Genomic DNA, 19,953 nt, shown 5'->3' with positions numbered 1-19,953 from the left:
ACACACCATCTGAGATACCTCTGGGCATCTCCTGACATTCCAGGAAACTATTTTCTAAAGCTTTTTGAAAGATCCAGGAGACAAGTCTGTGAAATCCAAAGTTTACCTCACTCCTGAATTTTTAAGGTAATGGTGGAAGCTGCTAGTCCAGTAGCACCTGGGAGACCAACAATTTTTGGGGTATTCTTATATTGCTGAAAAGTGCAGTAAAATAATGTTAAAACAAGCACTGCAAAACCTGACTCTGAGACACAAGCCTTTTCATAAAGCTGCAATTACCCCTCCAGGCATTGCAAAACACAGTGTTTCACCCCTCTTATCTCTGGAACTGCTGTAGCATTTTTAAAAAATCATAGTGACAGTAACCACTTCAGCAGTCCAGTAAGGAAAAACTGTTGCAGCCTGCAGTGAGAACCTCCTCCTTCTCTTGTGATCTATTTTACAAACTGAGGATGATTTCTCTTTACAGCCACGCAGCTCATGGGCTAGGGTTGCCCGGTCTGGGTTGGGGAATTCCTGGAGATTTGGGCGTGGAGTCTGGGAATAGTGGGGCTTGGAGAGGGGAGGAATCTCAACTGGGTATAATGTCCCCTAAAGTCCACCCTCCTATATTTCTATTAATTTATATTTAGAAGAAGAAGAAGAAGAAGAAGAAGAAGAAGAAGAAGAAGAAGAAGAAGAAGAAGAAGAAGAAGAAGAAGAAGAAGAAGAAGAAGAAGAAGAAGAGTTTGGATTTATATCCCCCCTTTCTCTCCTGCAGGAGACTCAAAGGGGCTGACAATCTCCTTGCCCTTCCCCGCTCACAACAAAACACCCTGTGAGGTAGGTGGGGCTGAGAGAGCTCTGAGAAGCTGTGACTAGCCCAAGGTCACCCAGCTGGCGTGTGTGGGAGTGTACAGGCTAATCTGAATTCCCCAGATAAGCCTCCACACCTCAGGCAGCAGAGCTGGGAATCAAACCCGGTTCCTCCAGATTAGATACACGAGCTCTTAACCTCCTACGCCACTGCTGCTCCTACATGAATAATTGTGTTGCAAGGAACTATTCAGAGCATCTTAAGAAGAAGAAGGTTTTATACCCCAACTTCTGTCAGGAGAGGAAAGGTGTCTTACAACCCCTTCCCTTCCCCTCTTCACAACAGACATTTTGTGAGGTAGGTGGAGCTGAGAGAGTTCTGAGAGAACTGTGACTGGCCCAAGGTCACCCAGCAGGCTTCTTGTGGTCAAGCAAGGAAACAAACCCGGTTCACCAGATCAGAGTCCACCTGCTCTTTACACTACATCACACCAGCTCTGTCCACAAACAGTTATGTTGAAATAAAATTCTGGTAGTCTTTAAGGTGCCAGAAGACTCTTTCCAGATAAGTAGCCATGCTAGCCTGTTGCAAGAAAAAATAAACAAACCAGAGCTTTCTTCCATAAGGATTACCACATTTTTATTCCAGCAAAGTCAACTTCCAAGTGGTGGCCAGAGATCTCCTGGGATTACAATTGGTCTCTAGGCAGCATAAATCAGTTCACCTGCTGCTCTGGAAGGTGGATTCTATGGCATTATACCTCATTGAAGACCCTCCCCTTCCTTAACTCCACCCTCCTCAAGTTCCACCCCCCAAATATCCAGGTATTTCCCAACCTAGAGCTGACAACCCTATTCCAGCATAAACAGTGATGGGATTCAAAAATTTTAGTAACAGGTTCCGATGGTGGTGGGATTCAAACAGTGGCGTAACGCCAATGGGGCACGACGGGGGCGTGGCCAGGCATTCCAGGGGTGGGGCATTCCTGGGCAGGGCTGTGGCAAGGACGCAGGGTGCATGCGTCCCAGGTGCAGTTCCCCTTCGCCCTGCCTCTAGATTCAAATAATGACTGTTTAAAGTATTAAAAAAGCAATATACCGAAAGGTAGTGTGTTATTTCTTTTTTATATAATTATATTGATTGATTTTAAATGATAACATAAGTAAGGAAACCAAAAACTGTTTACAATTGTTAACATATTACAAACATATCTAATTGTCTATCTCTCTCAACCCACCCCACGAAAACATCCTATATTGCCTCCCTCCTTCCCATATTTCCCTCCCTCCCTCCCTCCCTACTTTCTACTTCCTCTTCAGATTCCTATAACTACTTTATCTATTCCACTTGAAAGAAAACTAACAGAGGGAGAGATCCAAAATCCTTAATCTAAAAGAGTAGTTTAAACTCCTCTCTTTCCAATATAAATTTCAAGGGGAAAAAAGAAAATGAAAAATCTTTATCTATACTACTTTCCCAACCTTTATACCAATGAACAAAAAAATTTAGAATTACTATATATTGTATTATTTCATACAGTTCATACACACGTGGGGGGTGCCATGGGGGCAGAGGGGCCACAGGGGACCCTGGGGGGTGATTTTGCATCCCCCACTTGACGAGATTTGTTTAAGGTGACCAGATTTTCACCTTTTTAAACCGGGACAACCTAAATTCCAAAGGGTGAGTTAGAACAAAGGGTATTCATCAAGGCTATGGATTTCTGATTATTTGAGAAAAAGAAGAACAAACTGCAAAAGGCCTACATGGCTTTTGTCTAACAGCTTATGGCTGACAGAACAGAATTATAAGGGAAAAAAAAATAAAGAGGGCAATCTTTTCTATAAGGATTTGAAGAATCCTTTCAAACAAAATCTGTGCCTACAACAGGGCGGGAAACTGGGGAGCACCCCAAAAGGCAGTATGCCCTTTCTCGGCCGCGATGCACAGGAGAAGTTGCAAACAAAAGCAGATTGCCTTCAGGGCATCTCCCCTGTTTCCCGCCCTGTCACAGGAAGCAGGAAACAGGGGAGCTTCCCCTAAAAGGCAGCGCTTCCTTTTGGTCGCGTGCGTGGAAAAGGTTAGCCAGACTGCCGCTTGGGCGCCTGCCTTCCCAGCCTCTGTGACAGGGCGGGGAAAGGGAGCGCCCCAGAAGGCAGTGCGGCAGCCTTCCAAAAATCGGGACAGTTAAAAAACCCTGCGGGACGCGGGACAAATTGGTTTAAGGCGGGACTGTCCCGCCAAAAGCGGGACGTCTGGTCACCTTGGATTTGTTGTACCCAGGGACAGAGATTACCCCCTTGTCCCTAGTGGAGTTAATCATTAATAACCGGTTCTCCGAACTGAGAAAATTTTAATAACCAATTCAACCGAATAGGTGCGAATAGGCTGCATCCCACCTCTGAGCATAAACCTCCGTGGACTAGAGTCCACTTTCTCATCAAATGTGTGACTCTCCAAAATCTGCACCAGGGCCTTCCTTTAGTCTTTTTACCAGACATCCTTCCTAACAGAGATGACCCGGACTTAACTTGAGATCTAGTCCTCAGAGAGCATGTGCTGTTAGGTGTGGTCCTTCTGGATCAATCAATTGGTTCTTCCAGCTGTCCTGTGATCTTGGCTTTCACGATCCACCACATTTTTCCACTTCTGGCTTGCTCACATGGTGAGCAGCTGAGCTTTATATTGGAGCGTCCCAGTCGCTTGACATCGACAGTGGCTCCTTCCCGGTCCTCCCAAGGCTCAGCTTGGCTCCAGCAATGCAGACTTCTGCTTCCGGAATGAAACCAGCCAGGATTGCTACCTTCTCCAGGATAGAGACATTCTGTGCGTCCCACAAGCTAGCCTGGTAACATACTTCTTCACCTCTGGTGGCTTTTGACAGTTGGGGGACACATCTGGATCCGCAGATGTTGGGTGGAGGAGCCTCAGTGCCCATTAGCTAGAAGGCTGATTTTGAACATTTGTCTGCAGGAATTTTGAACATTTGTCTGCATAATTCCTTTAAAAATGGATGCTGATGCTGTGGAAAAAAAATTTCACCACGAGTTGCGATGATAGCAAGACTATGGCTTTGGTTAAAATGCTGTCTCAAAATGCTATTTCAGGTTGCCAACTCCAGGTTGGGAAATGCCTGAAAAATCTGAGGTGGGGCCATGGGATGATTGGATTTAGGGAGGGGACAGACCTCAGTATGGTACAGTTCGGTGGTAGGATCCAAAAATTTTAGTTACAGGTTCCCATGGTGGTGGGATTCAAACTGTGGCATAGCGCCAATGGGGCTGGGCGGGGCACGACGGGGGCGTGGCCAGGCATTCCAGGGGCGGGGCATTCCTGGGCGGGGCTGTGGCAAGGACGCAGCTGCTGCACCGGTCCTTGGGCGGGAAACGAATGCACGCAGGCGCAGGCTGCCACGCACGCTGGTGTACCTCCTGCTAGACTGCTTCAAGTTCTGCGCGCTACTGCTGAGAGGAGGGGCGTAACTAAGGCAAAAATCACATGGCAAAATCACCAATTAGTAACCCACTCTCGGCACAACCTGTGAGAACCTGCTGGATCCCACCTCTGGTACAGTTCCACCAAGTCCACCCTCCAAAACAGTCTTTGTCTCCGGGGAACAGATCTCTGTAGTGGGGAGACCACTTGTAATCCCAGGGGAGCTTCAGGCCCCACCTGGAGGTTGGCGGTCTTAAACAAGCCATTTCCCCAGCACATGGGCCAAAAAGTGGCACACCAGACCGTTTTGCTTAGCACAGCATACCTCTTGCTCCCCATCCAAGGCAGGGGCAAAGTCAAGCCAGGCTGAACGGCAATTCAGCTCTGAATTCTTTTTGGACCCGGACTGGTGATGTCATCACCATAGTAAATGGGGCCAACCATTTCCTGACCCGGAGTTGGCAACTCTAACTGTAAAGCTTAAGGACTGCCCTGTCAGTGCCTGCTTGAAGGCAAATCGTGGATGGCTATTGCTGTTGCTGCAGCTGGTGCTCTTCAATGACAGCCTGGCTTCCAGAGTTATTGCCAGGATCCCCTGAAGCAAACAGGAGCACTTCAGGTACCCCCAACTTCAGCAATGAAGACAGGCCTTCTCTATGCTGACTCCTAGAACGTGTATTGTTCTTTCCAGGCATGTTTTGAGGGCCAGTGTGGCGCAGCCTTTAGAGCTAGGAGCTGGGAGACCCAGGTTCGATTCCCCCACTTTGCCGTAGGCGCTTGCTGAGTGATCTCAGGCTAGTCACAGGGTTGTGGTGAGGATAAAATGGAGGAAAGGAGAATGATATAGGCCACTTTGGGTTCGTACTGGGGAAGACGGGCAGTTTATAAATGAAGCAAATGAAGAAATAATCCCACACATTAAAAAAAAACTTTGTCAAGCCACTCTAGGTGGGGTGGGCAAACTATCACAAAAGTCCGAATATCTGAGAAAATGTAAATAAGCTGCTGCAAATCTTAGCAGCTGGGTAGCAGGGCCTTTCAAACTGTGCCCACTTCAATCCAAGATAATTTTTCTTTCCAGCAAACTGCTGAGTGACGCCGAGAATCAGAAGTTGTTTGGGAAGAGCAGCCGGAGACATGGGCACAATTATAAAGGTGGGGGACTTGATCTCTCTTCCTGAGCAGGAATCGTGAATGTATCCTTGGTTTCTCTGCCCAGTGGGGGCAAATAGGGGCTCCTCAAAACTGTCACAGGTCAGGAAAAAGAAGTGAATCCCCTTTCCCTTGGCCATCGCAGTCCCCAAGCAGTCTAGCAGGAGGTGCACCGGCGTGCGTGGCAGCCTGCGCCTGCGTGCATTCGTTTCCCACCCAAGGACCGGCGCAGTGGCTGCATCCTTGCCACAGCCCCGCCCAGGAATGCCCCGCCCCCGGAATGCCTGGCCACGCCCCCGTCATGCCCCGCCCAGCCCCATTGGCGCTACGCCACAGTTTGAATCCCACCACCATGGGAACCTGTTACTAAAATTTTTGGATCCCACCACTGGCACTCCTCACACATATTTGTTTAAAGTCTCATGGCAGAAAACTTTGTAATATGTGAATCAGCCCTCTGATAAGTGTCTCTGGAGGCCAAGAAGCTCAGGACTTAGAATAACTCTTAGGAAGGGAGTGAGTGGAACGAGAGGGCTGGATTTTTCATGGCTGGATTTTTAGTGACGTGTAGTAATCACATGCTGTTTTATTATTTCTATCATGCTTTAGTTTATGGGCCCACTTAAATGGATTATGGCACGCCAGAAATGCTGATCTGGAAGTGCAGTGGGAAAGCAGCACGCTGGTCTGGAGACAGCAAGGGAGAATAATCCAATTTGAACAGAGCTCATCGGTGCTTGGGAGCAAAGCAGCCAGCCTCAACCAGTTTTTAGATGAGAGAGCACTAAGACTGGGGTTGCTATGCAGAGGAAGGCAATTTAAAAACACCTCTGCTAATTTCTTCCATGGCTGGGGTGGCCCTAAGTCAGCTGCGACTCCACCATAGCACATTATTTTTCTTCTTTTCCGGAGGTAGTTAATGTGTACTTAGTTCGAGCTAGCTCCATTATGACTATTCTTCTTGCATGTCTCTCCAGAACACAAAAAAAGCCCAACAGGGCCGGATGAAAGGCCATATTATGTTGTATCTTGTTTCCCATAAATGGCCAACCAGTTGCCTCCGGGAGCAATTCTACAAGTCATGTAGGGATTATAGGTAAAATCGCGTGTCTCCAGATAAAGTTAGGAGTACAAAGTTCTATTTCTCATCCCCTGCCAGCATGATGCTGGCAGGGGATAATGGGAACTGTAGTCCATAACATCTGGAGGGCCGCGAGTTTGACACCTATGATGTAGACAATAGCTATTCCTTGCTATGTTCCTCCCCATTAATTATCCTCAGGGCCATACAATCTCTGAACAGTCCCATTTCGCTCTAGTGACCCACAGTTGTGTTAGCAAACATCCTTCAGTAGCATCAGCTCAATTTCCTTAATTTTCACTGCCCCGTTTTTTAAAAATGTACCTTCCAAAATTCCAGCCATGTCCCAAGTGCAGGAACTATGGATAAGAACAAAGAATTCAAAACAATCCTTTTAAAGTAGAGGATCTAGTCTGACATATACTTTTCTTCCTTCTTTTTAGTTGTGGTGACTGTCCGTGGAGAAGTAAGTGAAGCAAGGAAGGGTGGGTAAGTCTGGTACAGACTTAGGGGGTATTTGGCTAGGATATAATCCTTTGGTTCCTATTTGTTTATCTGCTTTACGGACACCTTGTTTGTGAGTGAAGACCACAGTAGAATTGCAGGCACTGCCATTAAAAGTTCAGGTGCAAAATTACATTTACTGATCTCACTGACTGTCCATTCGATAAATAGGGAAGAGTAATTAAATCATTGAACTGCCAAAACAGATTACATAAAAATTGTCAGCTGGAGGGGGAAGACCACTGACAACTTGGAAGGTCTTCCCAGTAGCCCCACTGAATGGAGCGCTCCTACTTCTTGCAAAGGAGAACTTCCTGGTGGATTGTGCCCAATAAATGGGAATGTGGTTTCTCACGCTTCCTTGTTTCCTGATCCTTTAGCATCCAGGCTGTCAAACTGTCAACCTGTGTGTGTTGGTGTGTGCCATCAAGACACTTCCAGCTTATGACTACCCTACACATTAACGTCTTCCCAAACATTCTATCATTAACAGCCTTGCTCTGGTCTTGCAAACTGAGGACTGTGGCTTCCGTGACTGAGTCAGCCCATCTCCTGTTGGGTTTTCCTCTGTTCCTGCTGCCTTCAACTTTTCCTAGCGGTTTATATTACAAACTGGGGGAAAAGCAGCTTTATTATTGCAGCAATTCCAGCAGTGTCAACTTCCCAATATTCTGAATGGAGAGCACGGGCCATGTAAAATACTCACAGATTGCCCACTCATGCAACAAGGTAGCCATGAAATGAACTGGGCATGCCACCTTGTGACATGTCAGAGAGCCACAAAGAAGGCCTTTGAGCTAACCATTGAAGCCGTAACAATATGCTTCATGCCCACTCAGTCCAACACTGTGACTCTGTCCTGTTAATGTGGCTCTGGTGTTTGCCTTCAGCAGCGGTGTAGTGGTTAAGAACAGGTGTACTCTAATCTGGAGGAACCAGGTTTGATTCCCCGCTCTGCCACTTGAGCTGTGGAGGCTTATCCAGGAAATTCAGATTACCCTGTGCACTCCAACACATAGGCCAGCTGGGTGACCTTGGGCTAGTCACTGTTCTTCGGAGCTCTCTCAGCCCCACCTACCTCACAGGGTGTTTGTTGTGAGGGGGGAAGGGCAAGGAGATTGTAAGCCCCTTTGAGTCTCCTTACAGGAGAGAAAGGGGGATATAAATCCAAGCTCTCCTTTCTTCTTCTTCTGCCTGTAAATATCTTCAGCAGCTGCCTCAAATGCCAAAAAGCAATTCCTGTTACCCAAAACAGATTGCTGATGTGCCCATTCATCTTCTTTCCAGATCGATCCCACTTCTGGGATGGTGGTAGACTTGACAGATTTGAAAGCATACATGAAGGTAAATGCATTAGTTCTGCAGAGATGGGAGGTTGGTGGCACAAAAATGGAAAGTCACTTGAGAGATGTTTCCCTTGCCCAGTTCTGCTGAGCCTCTTCACTGCCCTGCCCAGCTTTTGGGTGATAAAATAGCTGATGACTGAATGGACACAAACCTCACCTGTTTCAGTATTATTTTTGAATGGGCCTAGTCACTACTGAGGGACTCACAGGTTTACAGTGCAAAGTTTCAAAAAGCTTTATTATACTGGAGCAATTTCACATTGGAAAAGCATACTGATCCCCCCACCCCACCCCCCCCACCCCGCACCCAAGGCAGGGACAGGGGAGTAGAGGAAACACATGTGAGATAAACAAGAACAATGATAGATGTCGTATCATGTTGTCAAGTGAAGAGAAAACAAAGAAGGTCCTTCCAAAGACTCAAAATAAGATTTGGCTTGCCAGCAAAATTCCAATTTCCTGAGTGGGGAAAGTGAATGGATTTCTCACATTCAAGCCCTCTCTGATCTTCTTTTGCAACCCCAGCATCATTCCCCACTGAGTGTACTTCTCTGCCTTTACCCAGGAGGTGATTATGGAGCCCCTTGACAGAAAAGACCTGGATCAAGACATCCCCTATTTTGCCAATGTTGTAAGGTAAGTAGCCAGGACTCTGGGCTGATAGAAATTCAGCCACAGGGGTCTTGTTTATATGAACTTAACCCAGTTTTGTTAGCCATTTGCCCTGGCTAGTAACATCTTAGAACTTATCCAGAATGCACTATGGATTGCGGGTGGATTCACTCTGTGAATCCAGGTTGTCAGTCTCCGTCCGATGGCCCTTCCCCTACCTCTTATTCTAAGCCCCGCGCTACTCTTCTCAAGTAGCGCGGGGTCCCCCGGCACTCCCCACTACAGGAGCGGCGACAACGCAGCCGCCCCGACACTGCTCCTGTCGCGCCCCCTCAGCGTGCGGCATCCCTGGTGCTCCTCGAAATGGTGCCCTTTGATGACGCCTGGGCGCACGCCAGAGATGCCATGCGCTGAGAGTAGAGCGCACCAAAGGGAAGCAAAGGTAAGTGGGGAAACGCCCCATGACTCAGGTCCTGCATTAAAATCAATACATTATGAAGGCACTTTATGCCAAGTCAGCTCAATCCACCTAGCTTGCTATTGTCTATTTTGGCCTCAAGTAGAGGAAAAAGTTTTCCTCAATATTTCTTACTTGGTATCCTGAAACGTCAAGATGTGACCTCACCCCATGGGTCAGTAATGGCCTGGTGCTTGCACAGGGGGACTACCTTTACCTTTTATCCTTTAACTGAGAGCCAGCATGGTGTTAGCGTGGTTAAGATGTCAGAGGATACCCAGAGGATACCTGGGATACCCAGATTCAAATCCCCACTGGAGCCATGGAAGCTTGCTGAATTACTTTCAGCCAGACACACACTCTCAGTTCTGACCCTGGCAAGTATTTGGATGGGAAACCTCCAAGGACTACCAGGGTCATAATGCGGAGGCAGGCAATGGCAGACCCGCCTCCTGACATCTCTTGCTTTTAAACCCCTCCGGGGTTGCCATAAGTCAGTTGTGACTTGATGGCAAAAACAACAAAATCATTTAAACTGGAAATGGCCAAGGGATCTTCTGCATGCAAAGGAAGGGCTCTACCACCAAACTGTGGACCCTCGGTAACCTTTTCAATGTCATGTCCACAAAAGACCCAAACCAGACTAATGTTCTCTCCTGCATTTGTCATTCCCCTAATCTGCAGCACAACAGAGAATCTTGCCGTGTTCATCTGGGAAAACCTCCAGAGGTACTTGCCCACAGGGGCTCTTTACAAGATAAAACTGTATGAAACAGAGGAGAACAGCGTCACCTATAAAGGAGGAATACCTGCCCCGGCGGCTGCCGCAGGCAAGGGTACAATGCCCGCAGATGGAAAGAAGCTTTGTAATGATCTTCAAAAGCCCAACCATGACTGCTTCTTCCCTGCCAACAGCCACTGCCTTTCTGGAACTCTGAGTCTGGGGGGAATCCACGGTTAGCCTCGCACTGCACACCATTTTTACTAATTTCTCTACTCTGGCTGTTTCCACACTAACCGTGTTTCCCCGAAAATAAGACAGTGTCTTATATTAATTTTTGCCCCCCAAGATGCGCTAGGTCTTATTTTCAGGGGATAACTTATTTTTCCTGGTGTTCTGTTTGCTGGGCATCCTTCCAAACAAAAACTTTGCTATGTCTTACTTTCAGGGGAGGCCTTATATTTAGCACTTCAGCAAAACCTCTACCCTGTCTTATTTTCAGGGGATGTCTTATTTTCGGGGAAACAGGGTAGCTTTTGCTCCATATTCCACCCCTTAAGCTCAGCAAGTTTTGAGGGAGATTTTGCAAAATGTCATCTTGCCTTCATCCACCTTCAACTTTTCCTTAGCTTTGCCATTCCCCTACTGCCACCCCAGAAAAGCCTGCTTTGGTACAATTTCTCCAGAGAGGCTGTACTCAAAGCCCAAGTGGGATCTGAATGGATATAGGTTTTCTCCCCATTTCCCTTGGCCCCTGCCATTTATCCCCTACAGGAGTGAGCTTTGCCCATTTTATTTTAGCTGACAGTAAATGTATTTTTGGAGTGTCCTGGCTCCATGCCAATTTATTTTTTAAAATTGTCAAAATCCCACCAGTAGCAAGGGTGGGGAAAATGGCTGGTGTGAGGATACTTTCCTGCAGAGTCTCGGTTGCTGCTGCAAATGGGAGCAGAATCTCTGTGTGGAAGTAGCTTCTCTCTTGCTTTTGAAGTAGGGAAAGGATTTAGGAAAGGAATTGGGGTGGGGGTTGGAAATGATACAGTCTTGCCTGAATAAATTGGCACAGTTGATATCTTTTTTTCTACTGCTGCTGTAGCAGCAGGAAAATAATAACTGCTCACCTGGTCTTCTGAGACAAGCATAAACTGCCTCTGAGCAGGGAGATTTAACCAAATAGAACTGTTGTGTTCTTTCAATGCTCTTTTTCATCTCTTTCCTTGTAAGAAACAAATAACTAACCTGGGTCTATTGTAGGCATGCAAAAATGTTTAGGAAACTGCAGATAATGTTTGTGGATTTATATGCAAGACTGTGTTAAATATCCAGATATACCCATCAGACCATTTGGGTCACAACCATACAAAGGATCTATCATTTTGGATGCCCTGTCTGTCATCAACCGGAGCCTTACTGTTTTGGGGGTTTTTTATCTTGGAGGAGCTGAATTCAAAGATATGCAGACACGCATTTGAGAATCTTAGCTGCTCAGAGGACCGTGACTGAAAAATACATAGCTTTTCGATGGGAGTCCTTCGAGCAGCTAAGATTCTCACATGCGTGTCTGCGCATCTTCAAAAATAGCGCCTCCAAAATTAAAAATTTAAAAAGGAAAAGTATATATTGCCGGAATTGGCAGGAAGAGCTGAGTACAACTGTGTGCATTTTTGGGCTGAAAAGGCACCCAGGATTGGAGCCTGCAGAACAGGCTCTTGGGGCAATGTCTTGGGGCAATCTTCAGCAAATGGCGACAGGGAGAATCCTTTCAGCAGCATTCAAAATATCGGGCACAAGCAGAGGGTGAAACTGACCAGAGAGCTTACCAGTCAGACAGGAAAAAAAGCCTCTTTCCTCCTCTGACACCTGTGCTATCTGGAAAACAAATGATAGGCGGCTTTTTAAAAGACATCCTCAGGATGTCTTATTTTGGGTGTGTGGAATGAAATTATGAAGTTGCCTCTTTTTAAGATGTCCCCCAGACGTCTTGTTTGTGCTGTGCAGAATGGACTCTTGAGGTTTCCTTCTCCTGCCTCAGGTTCTGGAAAGATGGGGCATTACCTTCCCGTTGGTAAAAACATGCAGATGCACTTAGTGAAGAGGGAGAAGAACTGTAACATCTACCCTCTCTGACATTTTACCTATCCTCCGCCACCATGTGTGTTCCTGCATGGCAGGGGGTTGGTCTTGATGGCCCTTGTGGTCGCTTCCAACTCTATGATTCTATTAATTTTTTAAGTGTATTGATAATTGCTGTAAATATTTCCATTAAAACCCACAAAATTAATGGTTAACTGCTCTGGGCACACGCACATAGTAAAATCATACTATAGTACATTAATACAAGAATAAAGAATGAAAGACTAAACTTCCACCCCCACCCAAAATAAATCAAACTTAAACCTTCTGTTTCTTGATTGAAGCTTTGTGTGTGGGCAATATTTATCCATCATCCACTAAAATATCCACATTGCAACCATAAACATATTCTCCCTTACAATACCTTTATGGATCAGGGCAGCCCACAAACAGTGCTGCAAAGGCAAAGAAAATCAAGGCACATATTGACTTTGTCCAAGGCCACAAAGGAGGGGATAGCTGAGATCCAAAATCTTTCCTTGCTGCTATGTCCTCTCACTCCCCACAAACACTATCCCTGCTAATGCTGGATAAATATGCCATGGAAACCGTAGGGGATCTGCACTGGAACTTCTGCTCGGCCCATTTCACTGAAGTTCTTGGCATCGAGAATGAGAAGGAAGGTGCCTTGATTCTGAAACAAGAAGGATAGATAAAAACAAACGGCAGCTACTTTCTCACCCACAATAATCACTTGAAGGGCTATTCTTCCACAGTAAATTGGGAAAACTCAAATGAAAGGTGAAAGGCTGGAGAACATGATACCTATACAAGGACATAGCTCTTCAAAACTCAACACTGTACCTGCTGTACATGACAGCGTTCACTAGAGGGCAGAATGCTACCAGATTTTTGTAGCCTAAAATTAAAGTGTGAATAAGAGCCTTTTTAAAAGAAGTAAAAAAAACCCCAAACTACCTGTTTGGCTGTGACCACTACGGACAAGATGACTCCGCTGTCTTCCTCAGTGCCACTGGGATCAGGAACAAACACTGGCTCAGAAGGATATGTGCCTTCCTCTTTCCAAACCTAGCAGGAAAAAAGAAGGGATCAAAACAGGCTTTTGATACAGCTTTTCAAAGTTGGTTCTTTTCTCCCCCTGGGGTCATCAACCTCTAGAGGTGGGGAGGGTGGAATTCTTCCAGAACTACAAGTGATCTCTGCAGAGATCAGTTCCCTGGAAGAAAAACAACGTTGCACTTACCTGTAACTGTTGTTCATCAAGTGTCCCTCTGTGCAGGCACACATTTGGACTGTGCATGCACAGATCTGCTACATAGAACCTTTAGCAAGCTTATTCTCGAAAGATCTGCAGTAGTTAGTGCTCCCCCCTTTCCTGTAGGCAGAGCCCACCTTTCCCACCCAGAGATCAGGAATTTCCCAACCTAGAGCGGGACACCATATTTCCTCCATCCCCAATAGCTGAGGTTATATTTAGCACACAACTTCCAGGCCACCCACGCTGTCACCTTCATCTCCTTGGTAGTTGTGTTGAGCTTAATCAGGGAGTCTCCAACCATGTGACCAAAGCCAGTGCCATAAACAAAATGGTATTTCTTTCCATTGCAACGAGCGTAATTAATCTGTGGGAATTCCAGGCCTCCTGCTTCCTGAAGGTTCTCATCATGTAGACTTTCATAGGTACACCAGATCTGGAAAAGGAATCGACATGTTGTCATCTCCTGAAGATGACTTCAATAGCATCTTATGTAAAGCAGGTATTTGTTATTTGCATTGAATGAGGAAGATTAAAGCTGCTGAGCAATCTTAGAGGTGGGTCTAAATTTGCATACCCAACGTTTCTTCCTGCTAAGGCAATATAATCCCATTCCACATTCTTAGTTTTGCAAGGTTCTTTTTGAAAGCAAACCTATTCATAACGCAAAACCCCACTCACCCAATAAAATCCCAGCAGGGTCTCAGGTTCTGAGCAAGAATGACAGCATTTACGCCAGTCTGTTCATTTTGCAAGTGTGGATGATCACAAGCTGGGAGCCAGCGTGGTGTAGCGGTTAAGAGCAGGTGCGCTCTAATCTCCAAACTCTTCTTCTACCTTTACATTCACCTTTAGAAATATCAGGCAAAAAACCCAGCCCCGCTCCAGAAACCCCAAATGGAGCACATAGTCTGTGCGTACCTTTCCATCAGCCTCTTTCACAGCTCTTGCTGATGTGTAAGATAAGGGGTGGAGATTCTTTCCAGTGGAGCTATTGGGATCCACATGGATGGGAAGAACAAAGCGACAGGGTAACGGCCGAGCTACTGAGTTATAGGCCTGCCAAGGAGACAGAAAAGATGCAGCAAAAGAGAGTGAGGGACTCTGGTGCTTGCTGCACAACACAAATACAACAACTTGAGGATGTTTTGAAAAGCATTTGGGGAAGAACTCCGTACAGCTTTTCCCCCCAAAACATCCTCAGGATGTTTCAGCTCAACCTGGGTGGGTTTTTTTGAAAAATGCTAAACTAGTGATCTTTTCCCCCAAGTCAGCTTAAAGTCCTTTGCCTCTGTACATTTTTAAAATTATAATTTTTACCCCATGTTTCTGGCCTTAGAAATCCCACCAAGGTGGCTAACAATTTAAAATGTGCATGATAAAATATCACGTTTTAAAACCATTAAAATCAACCCCTCTTCCAAACACACAACATAGAAACGATTTTAAAGCAGAGTTAAAAAACAGAGATTAAAATACATACAAAACAGAGTTTAAAAACATACAAGACCCTGGTTAGGAAGGTGGGATCATTCAGGAGGTGTCAAACAAAACAAAAAAAGTCTTAATTCCCTGGAGGAAGATGGCAACAGAAGGGGACAAAGGAATCACTTTGGGGAGTTCCAGAGATTTGGTGCCATGACCAAGGCGGCTCTGAGTCTGTGTATGAAAACTGACTAGGGTTGCCACCTCTAGGTTAGGAAGTTCCTGGAGATTTTGGGGGTGGAGCCTGGGGAGGGACCTCAGCAAGGTACAATGCCATAGACTCCACCTTCCAAAGCAGCCATTTTCTTCAGAGGAACTGATCTTGGTTCTCCAGGTCCAACGGTCTGATCCGGAGATCAGGAGATCTCCAGGCCCCACCTGGAAGTTGGCAACTCCACTGATGCATAAAATTGGCTGGAATATAAGTAGATTAATGAAGTTCTGTGACCTTTAACGAAGACTTGCATTCAAGAGGGTCCTCAGAGTTTTACCTGGTCCAGGGCTTCTCCTGTCTTGCGGAGGTTGTGTAGTCGGTAGATGTCCATGGCTCCCCCATCACCTTGACAACAGAGATCAAGGACAATGCAGCCTTGATCTTCGAAGGCATTGATTTGATGGAAAGATAGGAGGGGTTTGGTATAGTACTGTGTGGCCAAGACCTGTGCAAAGAACACACAAGACATGCAAGCCATTTCTTCTCTGTGAATCTCAGCCCTCAATGCCGCCGCGTGAGCATCCCTTCTCAAAATCTGGAAATAGCATAATGTTGCCTGAAAAAAATTCTATATGTGGGAACAGCCTGAAAGTCTACAGCCCAGTGTTATACAACAGCCAAGGCTGTTAAGCAACACCACTTCAGTAGCCAAATAAATTACTTGGTAGTCTGGACTGGGCAAATTGATTCCACAACAGGGAAATCCTAGATCTCAAAGAAGCCAAGAAGCCCGGTTGGGGTTGCCAGCTCTGGATCAGGAAATAGTTGGAGATTTTAGGGGTGTAGCCTGAGGGACTTCAATGGGATATAATGCCATAGGATCCACTTTCTGAAGCAGCCATATTCTCCTGGCGAACTGAGCAACCTCGCCTGGAGATCAGCTGTCATCCCTGGAGATCTCCAGCCATCACCTGGAGATTGGCAACCTTAGGCCCAGAATCTAATAGATCATTCAACTTGCCAAGCCCCAGCACCTTAAAATGTGTACCACAAAGCCAGTGGTTGCATAAAATGCAGAGAGGACCTGGAGCGTGAGCACCCCAACAAAGCTACCGTATATGGCCAGGAGCAACTCAAGAGCTGATAAAGCCCAAGGCCAGCAGGTCCAGGTGCCTCACCCCCTGCTGACTGGCCCAGGCATACCCCAAACCCTCTGCTGGCAAGTATGTGCACCAAAGCTGCCCATCAGATGGCTAGGCAGACACATCTGATGCCTTGGGCTGCCCAGGCAGTCTGGATGGGCAAGCCCTAAGATGGTTGTTGTGGGGTTTTGGAGCTGTGTGGCCGTGGTCTGGTAGATCTTGTTCCTAATGTTTTGTCTGCATCTGTGGCTGGCATCTTGCTGGCCACAGATGCAGGCGAAACATTAGGAACAAGATTTACCAGACCACGGCCACACAGCTTGGAAAACCCACAACCAGTTGAATCCAGCTGTGAAAGCCTTCAACAAGCTCTGAGATGTTCACCAGCCTGGTAAGCTGGGTGGGGGAGCTGGGACTGAGGCACTAGAGAGCTTTGGTGTTCCAGTACCTGCCGCATTCTGGTACCCAAGGCAATTACTAGAACCACCTAGTGCAGAAACCACCCCCACGTGTCAGCTTCGATCTCCACTTCAGACATGACTTGACTGAACCAGGATACCTCAGGTTTTATAAGATTCTAGCTTGGAGGCTGCTACTCCAGTCTGGACAACCTGCCAAACTATGGACAGATCTGGCCCAGAATAAGCTGGAGCTGGCTTCTCTCTGTCCTACCTGTCACCTGTCTATATCTGTGACCACACCTCTGGCTCCTGAGCTCTCATGAGGTTCCCTGGAAATTCAGATGAGTGCCTGCTCCCCTGCCCCCCTTCCTCCAGGTCCTAGCAATGACAGACTCAGCCCTGGCATTCAAGATCTACCTCCCCCGTGAGCTTCTCCACGACATGGAAGCGGGTATTGTGCTGAGGCTCCCAGCTGACTGCATCCAAAAACGACCTCCCAAGACTCCTGGCTGCGATGAGCTTCCACAGGTTGATTTTGACAGGCTGCTCAATGAAGATCACGAAGTTTTCACTCATTCCTGGAAGCAAAAGATGTCACTGCTCAGGCAAGCTCTGTCCTAGCCACACTCCTGAACCTCACTGCCTTCCCTTCCGTCACAACTACTTAATTGTGCTCCTTGGACAATACATTGCTACATTTCCTCCTACAGGCATAACCAATCTTGCCAAAAAACCTTCAAATGATCCAACAGCCTTCATAGAATGCTTAGAATAAAGTAAATTTAGAAGAAGAAGGAGGAGGAGGAGGAGGAGGAGAGGAGGAAGAGGAGGAAGAGGAGTAGTAGTTTGGATTTATACCCCACCTTTTTCTCAAGTAAGGAGACTCAAGGTGGCTTACAAGCTCCTTTCCCTTCCTCTCCCCACAACAGACACCTTGGGAGGTAGGTGGGGCCGAGAGAGTCCCAAAGAACTGTGACCAGCCCAAGGTCACCCAGCAGGAATGTAGGAGTGCGGAAACACATCTGGTTCACCAGATAAGCCTCTGCCACTCAGGTGGAGGAGTGGGGAATCAAACCCGGTTCTCCAGATTAGAATCCACCTGCTCTTAACCACTACACCACGCTGGCTCTCAGAGCATGAATCCCAACATTTCTGCAGAACCTTTCAGTATTCATGTGGGAATTATGTCTCACTATACAATAGTTTTACAGATACTATGGACCACCAAAAAAACCAAATAAGTGGATTCTAGACCAAATCAATTCAAGCCTGAACTGTCCTTAGAAGCTAAAATGTTGTACTTTGGTCACATAATAATAAGAAGATTCACTGGAAAAGACAATAATGCTAGGAAAGTTTGAAGGCAGCAGGAAAAGAGGAAGATGCAATATAAGATGGATCGTCTCTTATAAAGAAAGCTATGGCCCCCAGTTTGCAAGACCTGAGAAAGGCTGTTAACAATAGGAAAACATAGATTCCTAAGGTTGCCTTAGGTTGGGAGTGACTTAATGGCACTTAATATATTCATGTCCCTTTATCTAGGAATCATCCCAGTAATCCCAACCAAAGATCCATTGACTCCACAGTTGTTTCTGCTTGAAGGCCCATAAACAAGGCGTGCAGGCGAAGGCCACTGTATGTGCACAGGAACTGATATTCTAGGTTACTATGTTGTGTCTTTGCATGCGGAATCTAGATGTTCATAGACCGATCCTCCATGAATTTCCCGAATCCTTTTCCAAACAATGCATGCTTATAATGCTTACACTTGTTGCTGCATCTTGGAGCACTGAATCCCATATACTGGCCATGTTCTCACAGCTTTTATTTTCACAGTTCAAAGAGCCCAGATAGCCCCGCCTGTGATATTCCAGCCTGTTCACCTGGTTTCTGAGGGCCTCAGTTGGGAAGCAGAGAGTTCCCATTCTTGCTATCGTAAACTTCCATGGCCTTTATCTCTGGCAATTCTGCGGAAGGGGCAAGGTTTCAGTTCAAAGGAGGGACACCCTTACCAAAACTGTGGTAATAGGAGGGCTTCATCTTGTTTTCTGGCTGAATGGTGCACAGAATTTTTGCCCCCTGCAGATTGGCGTCTTCGGGGCTAGACTTCTGCGGGGGAATCTGAATTATGTTATAGTTTGAACCTGGATGGGAGAAAGCATATCAGTTAGGTACGATTCTGGCAACAGCTACAGGAGGATTGGGGCCTTTGCAGACTGACTTGCAGGAACTCAAACAATTGAGCTGCGCAGTCTTCTCTGGCTCCCTGCAGCTGTGCGCATCGATGCCAGCTGAACATCCTTGCCTGGAAATCAAATACACTCAAAATAGGACTTATTTCCTAGAAAATATCTGTGTGGGAACATTCTGAATAATCATGAAACAGCAAAAGCAGAATGTAGCCTGGCCGGCAGATAGTAAAAAGGAGACCATGATACATTTTAGTCTTTTTCAAACAAACTTCTCCATTCTCTTAGGTTTTCCCCCAATGTTTCTATGTTGCGAATAACCAAACCACTTTAAAATTCATGTGACCCAAAAACAAGGGCTGAAGGGCACGGGGTGGGAGCAGAAATAGTGAAAAGTCAGCACATTCAGGGAACTGCTGGGGAATGGCAGTGAGTTTGCTGCTACTCGCAGGCCACGGTTGGAGACTGGAAAGCTCTCATCACTGCCAGATTCACTGAACACTCCAAAACTTCCTGTCTAAAAAGATACCTCCCTTACCTGCCCCAGTTTCTACATGAGGGTTCCCACTCCAGTTATTCACATTTTATTCTTTGTCCCTTTGTCCCATGTGAAAAATATGAACACATCCTAAGAAAAGGAGGGCTAAAGAGAGTTTTGCTTTGTAAGCAATATTTCCCATGTCCCACCCCCAACATTTTAATAAGGATCTCTGATATAAGGAACAGCTGTTATCACAAAGACAGAAGGATCGATGGTATGGTTCAGTAGAAGGTGACTTGTGGGTTCACATGTTCACACACAGGGGATGTAAAGGAACTCTGTAAGGCACTATTCTGACACTAGAATACTTCAGCTTCTATTCAGAACATGCGTCCAATTATTTACTTCCAAACATTTTATTAGCACAATCGCAGAAATAAATACCTACTAAAGAACAAATTAAAGAAGTTTGACCCTCCTGATCTATGACCACAATAAATTATTGATTGATTGACTGACTGACTGACTGACTGACTGATTGATTGATTGATTGATTGATTGATTGATTGATTGATTGATTGATTGATTGATTGATTGAACTCTGCCTACAAACAGACAAAAAAAATCCCAGGCAAGCATAAAGTAACT

The 19,953-nt window shown here is 46.2% G+C and overlaps 2 protein-coding genes across 4 annotated transcripts in view; one reads left to right on the top strand and one right to left on the bottom strand.

Moving 5' to 3' along the window:
- The first annotated feature begins 3,512 nt into the window (after positions 1 to 3,512).
- On the top strand, positions 3,513 to 10,474 carry LOC125441767 (6-pyruvoyl tetrahydrobiopterin synthase-like). Its single transcript, XM_048512644.1, has 6 exons — positions 3,513 to 3,644; positions 5,313 to 5,386; positions 6,908 to 6,930; positions 8,256 to 8,312; positions 8,880 to 8,950; positions 10,068 to 10,474. Exons 1-6 carry the CDS (start codon positions 3,556 to 3,558, stop codon positions 10,342 to 10,344), a joined length of 591 nt encoding a protein of 196 aa, XP_048368601.1. The 5' UTR covers positions 3,513 to 3,555; the 3' UTR covers positions 10,345 to 10,474.
- Positions 10,475 to 11,993: 1,519 nt separating this feature from the next.
- Positions 11,994 to 19,953, bottom strand: part of BCO2 (beta-carotene oxygenase 2) — a 46,863-nt gene continuing 38,903 nt past the window's right edge. For all 3 annotated transcript variants that reach the window (XM_048512369.1, XM_048512371.1, XM_048512370.1), the window contains 7 exons: positions 18,648 to 18,779; positions 17,053 to 17,213; positions 15,430 to 15,597; positions 14,375 to 14,512; positions 13,707 to 13,889; positions 13,156 to 13,266; positions 11,994 to 12,871 (listed from right to left, as the gene is read on the bottom strand). In XM_048512369.1, the coding sequence (XP_048368326.1) occupies positions 12,758 to 12,871; positions 13,156 to 13,266; positions 13,707 to 13,889; positions 14,375 to 14,512; positions 15,430 to 15,597; positions 17,053 to 17,213; positions 18,648 to 18,779 (1,007 nt within the window). In that variant the 3' untranslated portion in view covers positions 11,994 to 12,757. The remainder of the gene's footprint in view (positions 12,872 to 13,155; positions 13,267 to 13,706; positions 13,890 to 14,374; positions 14,513 to 15,429; positions 15,598 to 17,052; positions 17,214 to 18,647; positions 18,780 to 19,953) is intronic.

This window comes from Sphaerodactylus townsendi, linkage group LG12 (genome assembly GCF_021028975.2).
Source record: "Sphaerodactylus townsendi isolate TG3544 linkage group LG12, MPM_Stown_v2.3, whole genome shotgun sequence".
Lineage (NCBI taxonomy): Eukaryota > Metazoa > Chordata > Lepidosauria > Squamata > Sphaerodactylidae > Sphaerodactylus > Sphaerodactylus townsendi.
Note: the sequence above shows the minus strand (reverse complement) of the source record. Positions and strands in the feature narration are given on the sequence as shown.

Excerpts from the sequence above, each read along its gene's own strand:
- LOC125441767 (XM_048512644.1), top strand. The coding sequence starts at position 3,556 with ATGCAGACTTCTGCTTCCGGAATGAAACCAGCCAGGATTGCTACCTTC. Across the intron at positions 5,387-6,907 it reads ACATGGGCACAATTATAAAG|TTGTGGTGACTGTCCGTGGA; the intron begins GTGGGGGACTTG and ends CCTTCTTTTTAG. Across the intron at positions 8,951-10,067 it reads TATTTTGCCAATGTTGTAAG|CACAACAGAGAATCTTGCCG; the intron begins GTAAGTAGCCAG and ends CCTAATCTGCAG.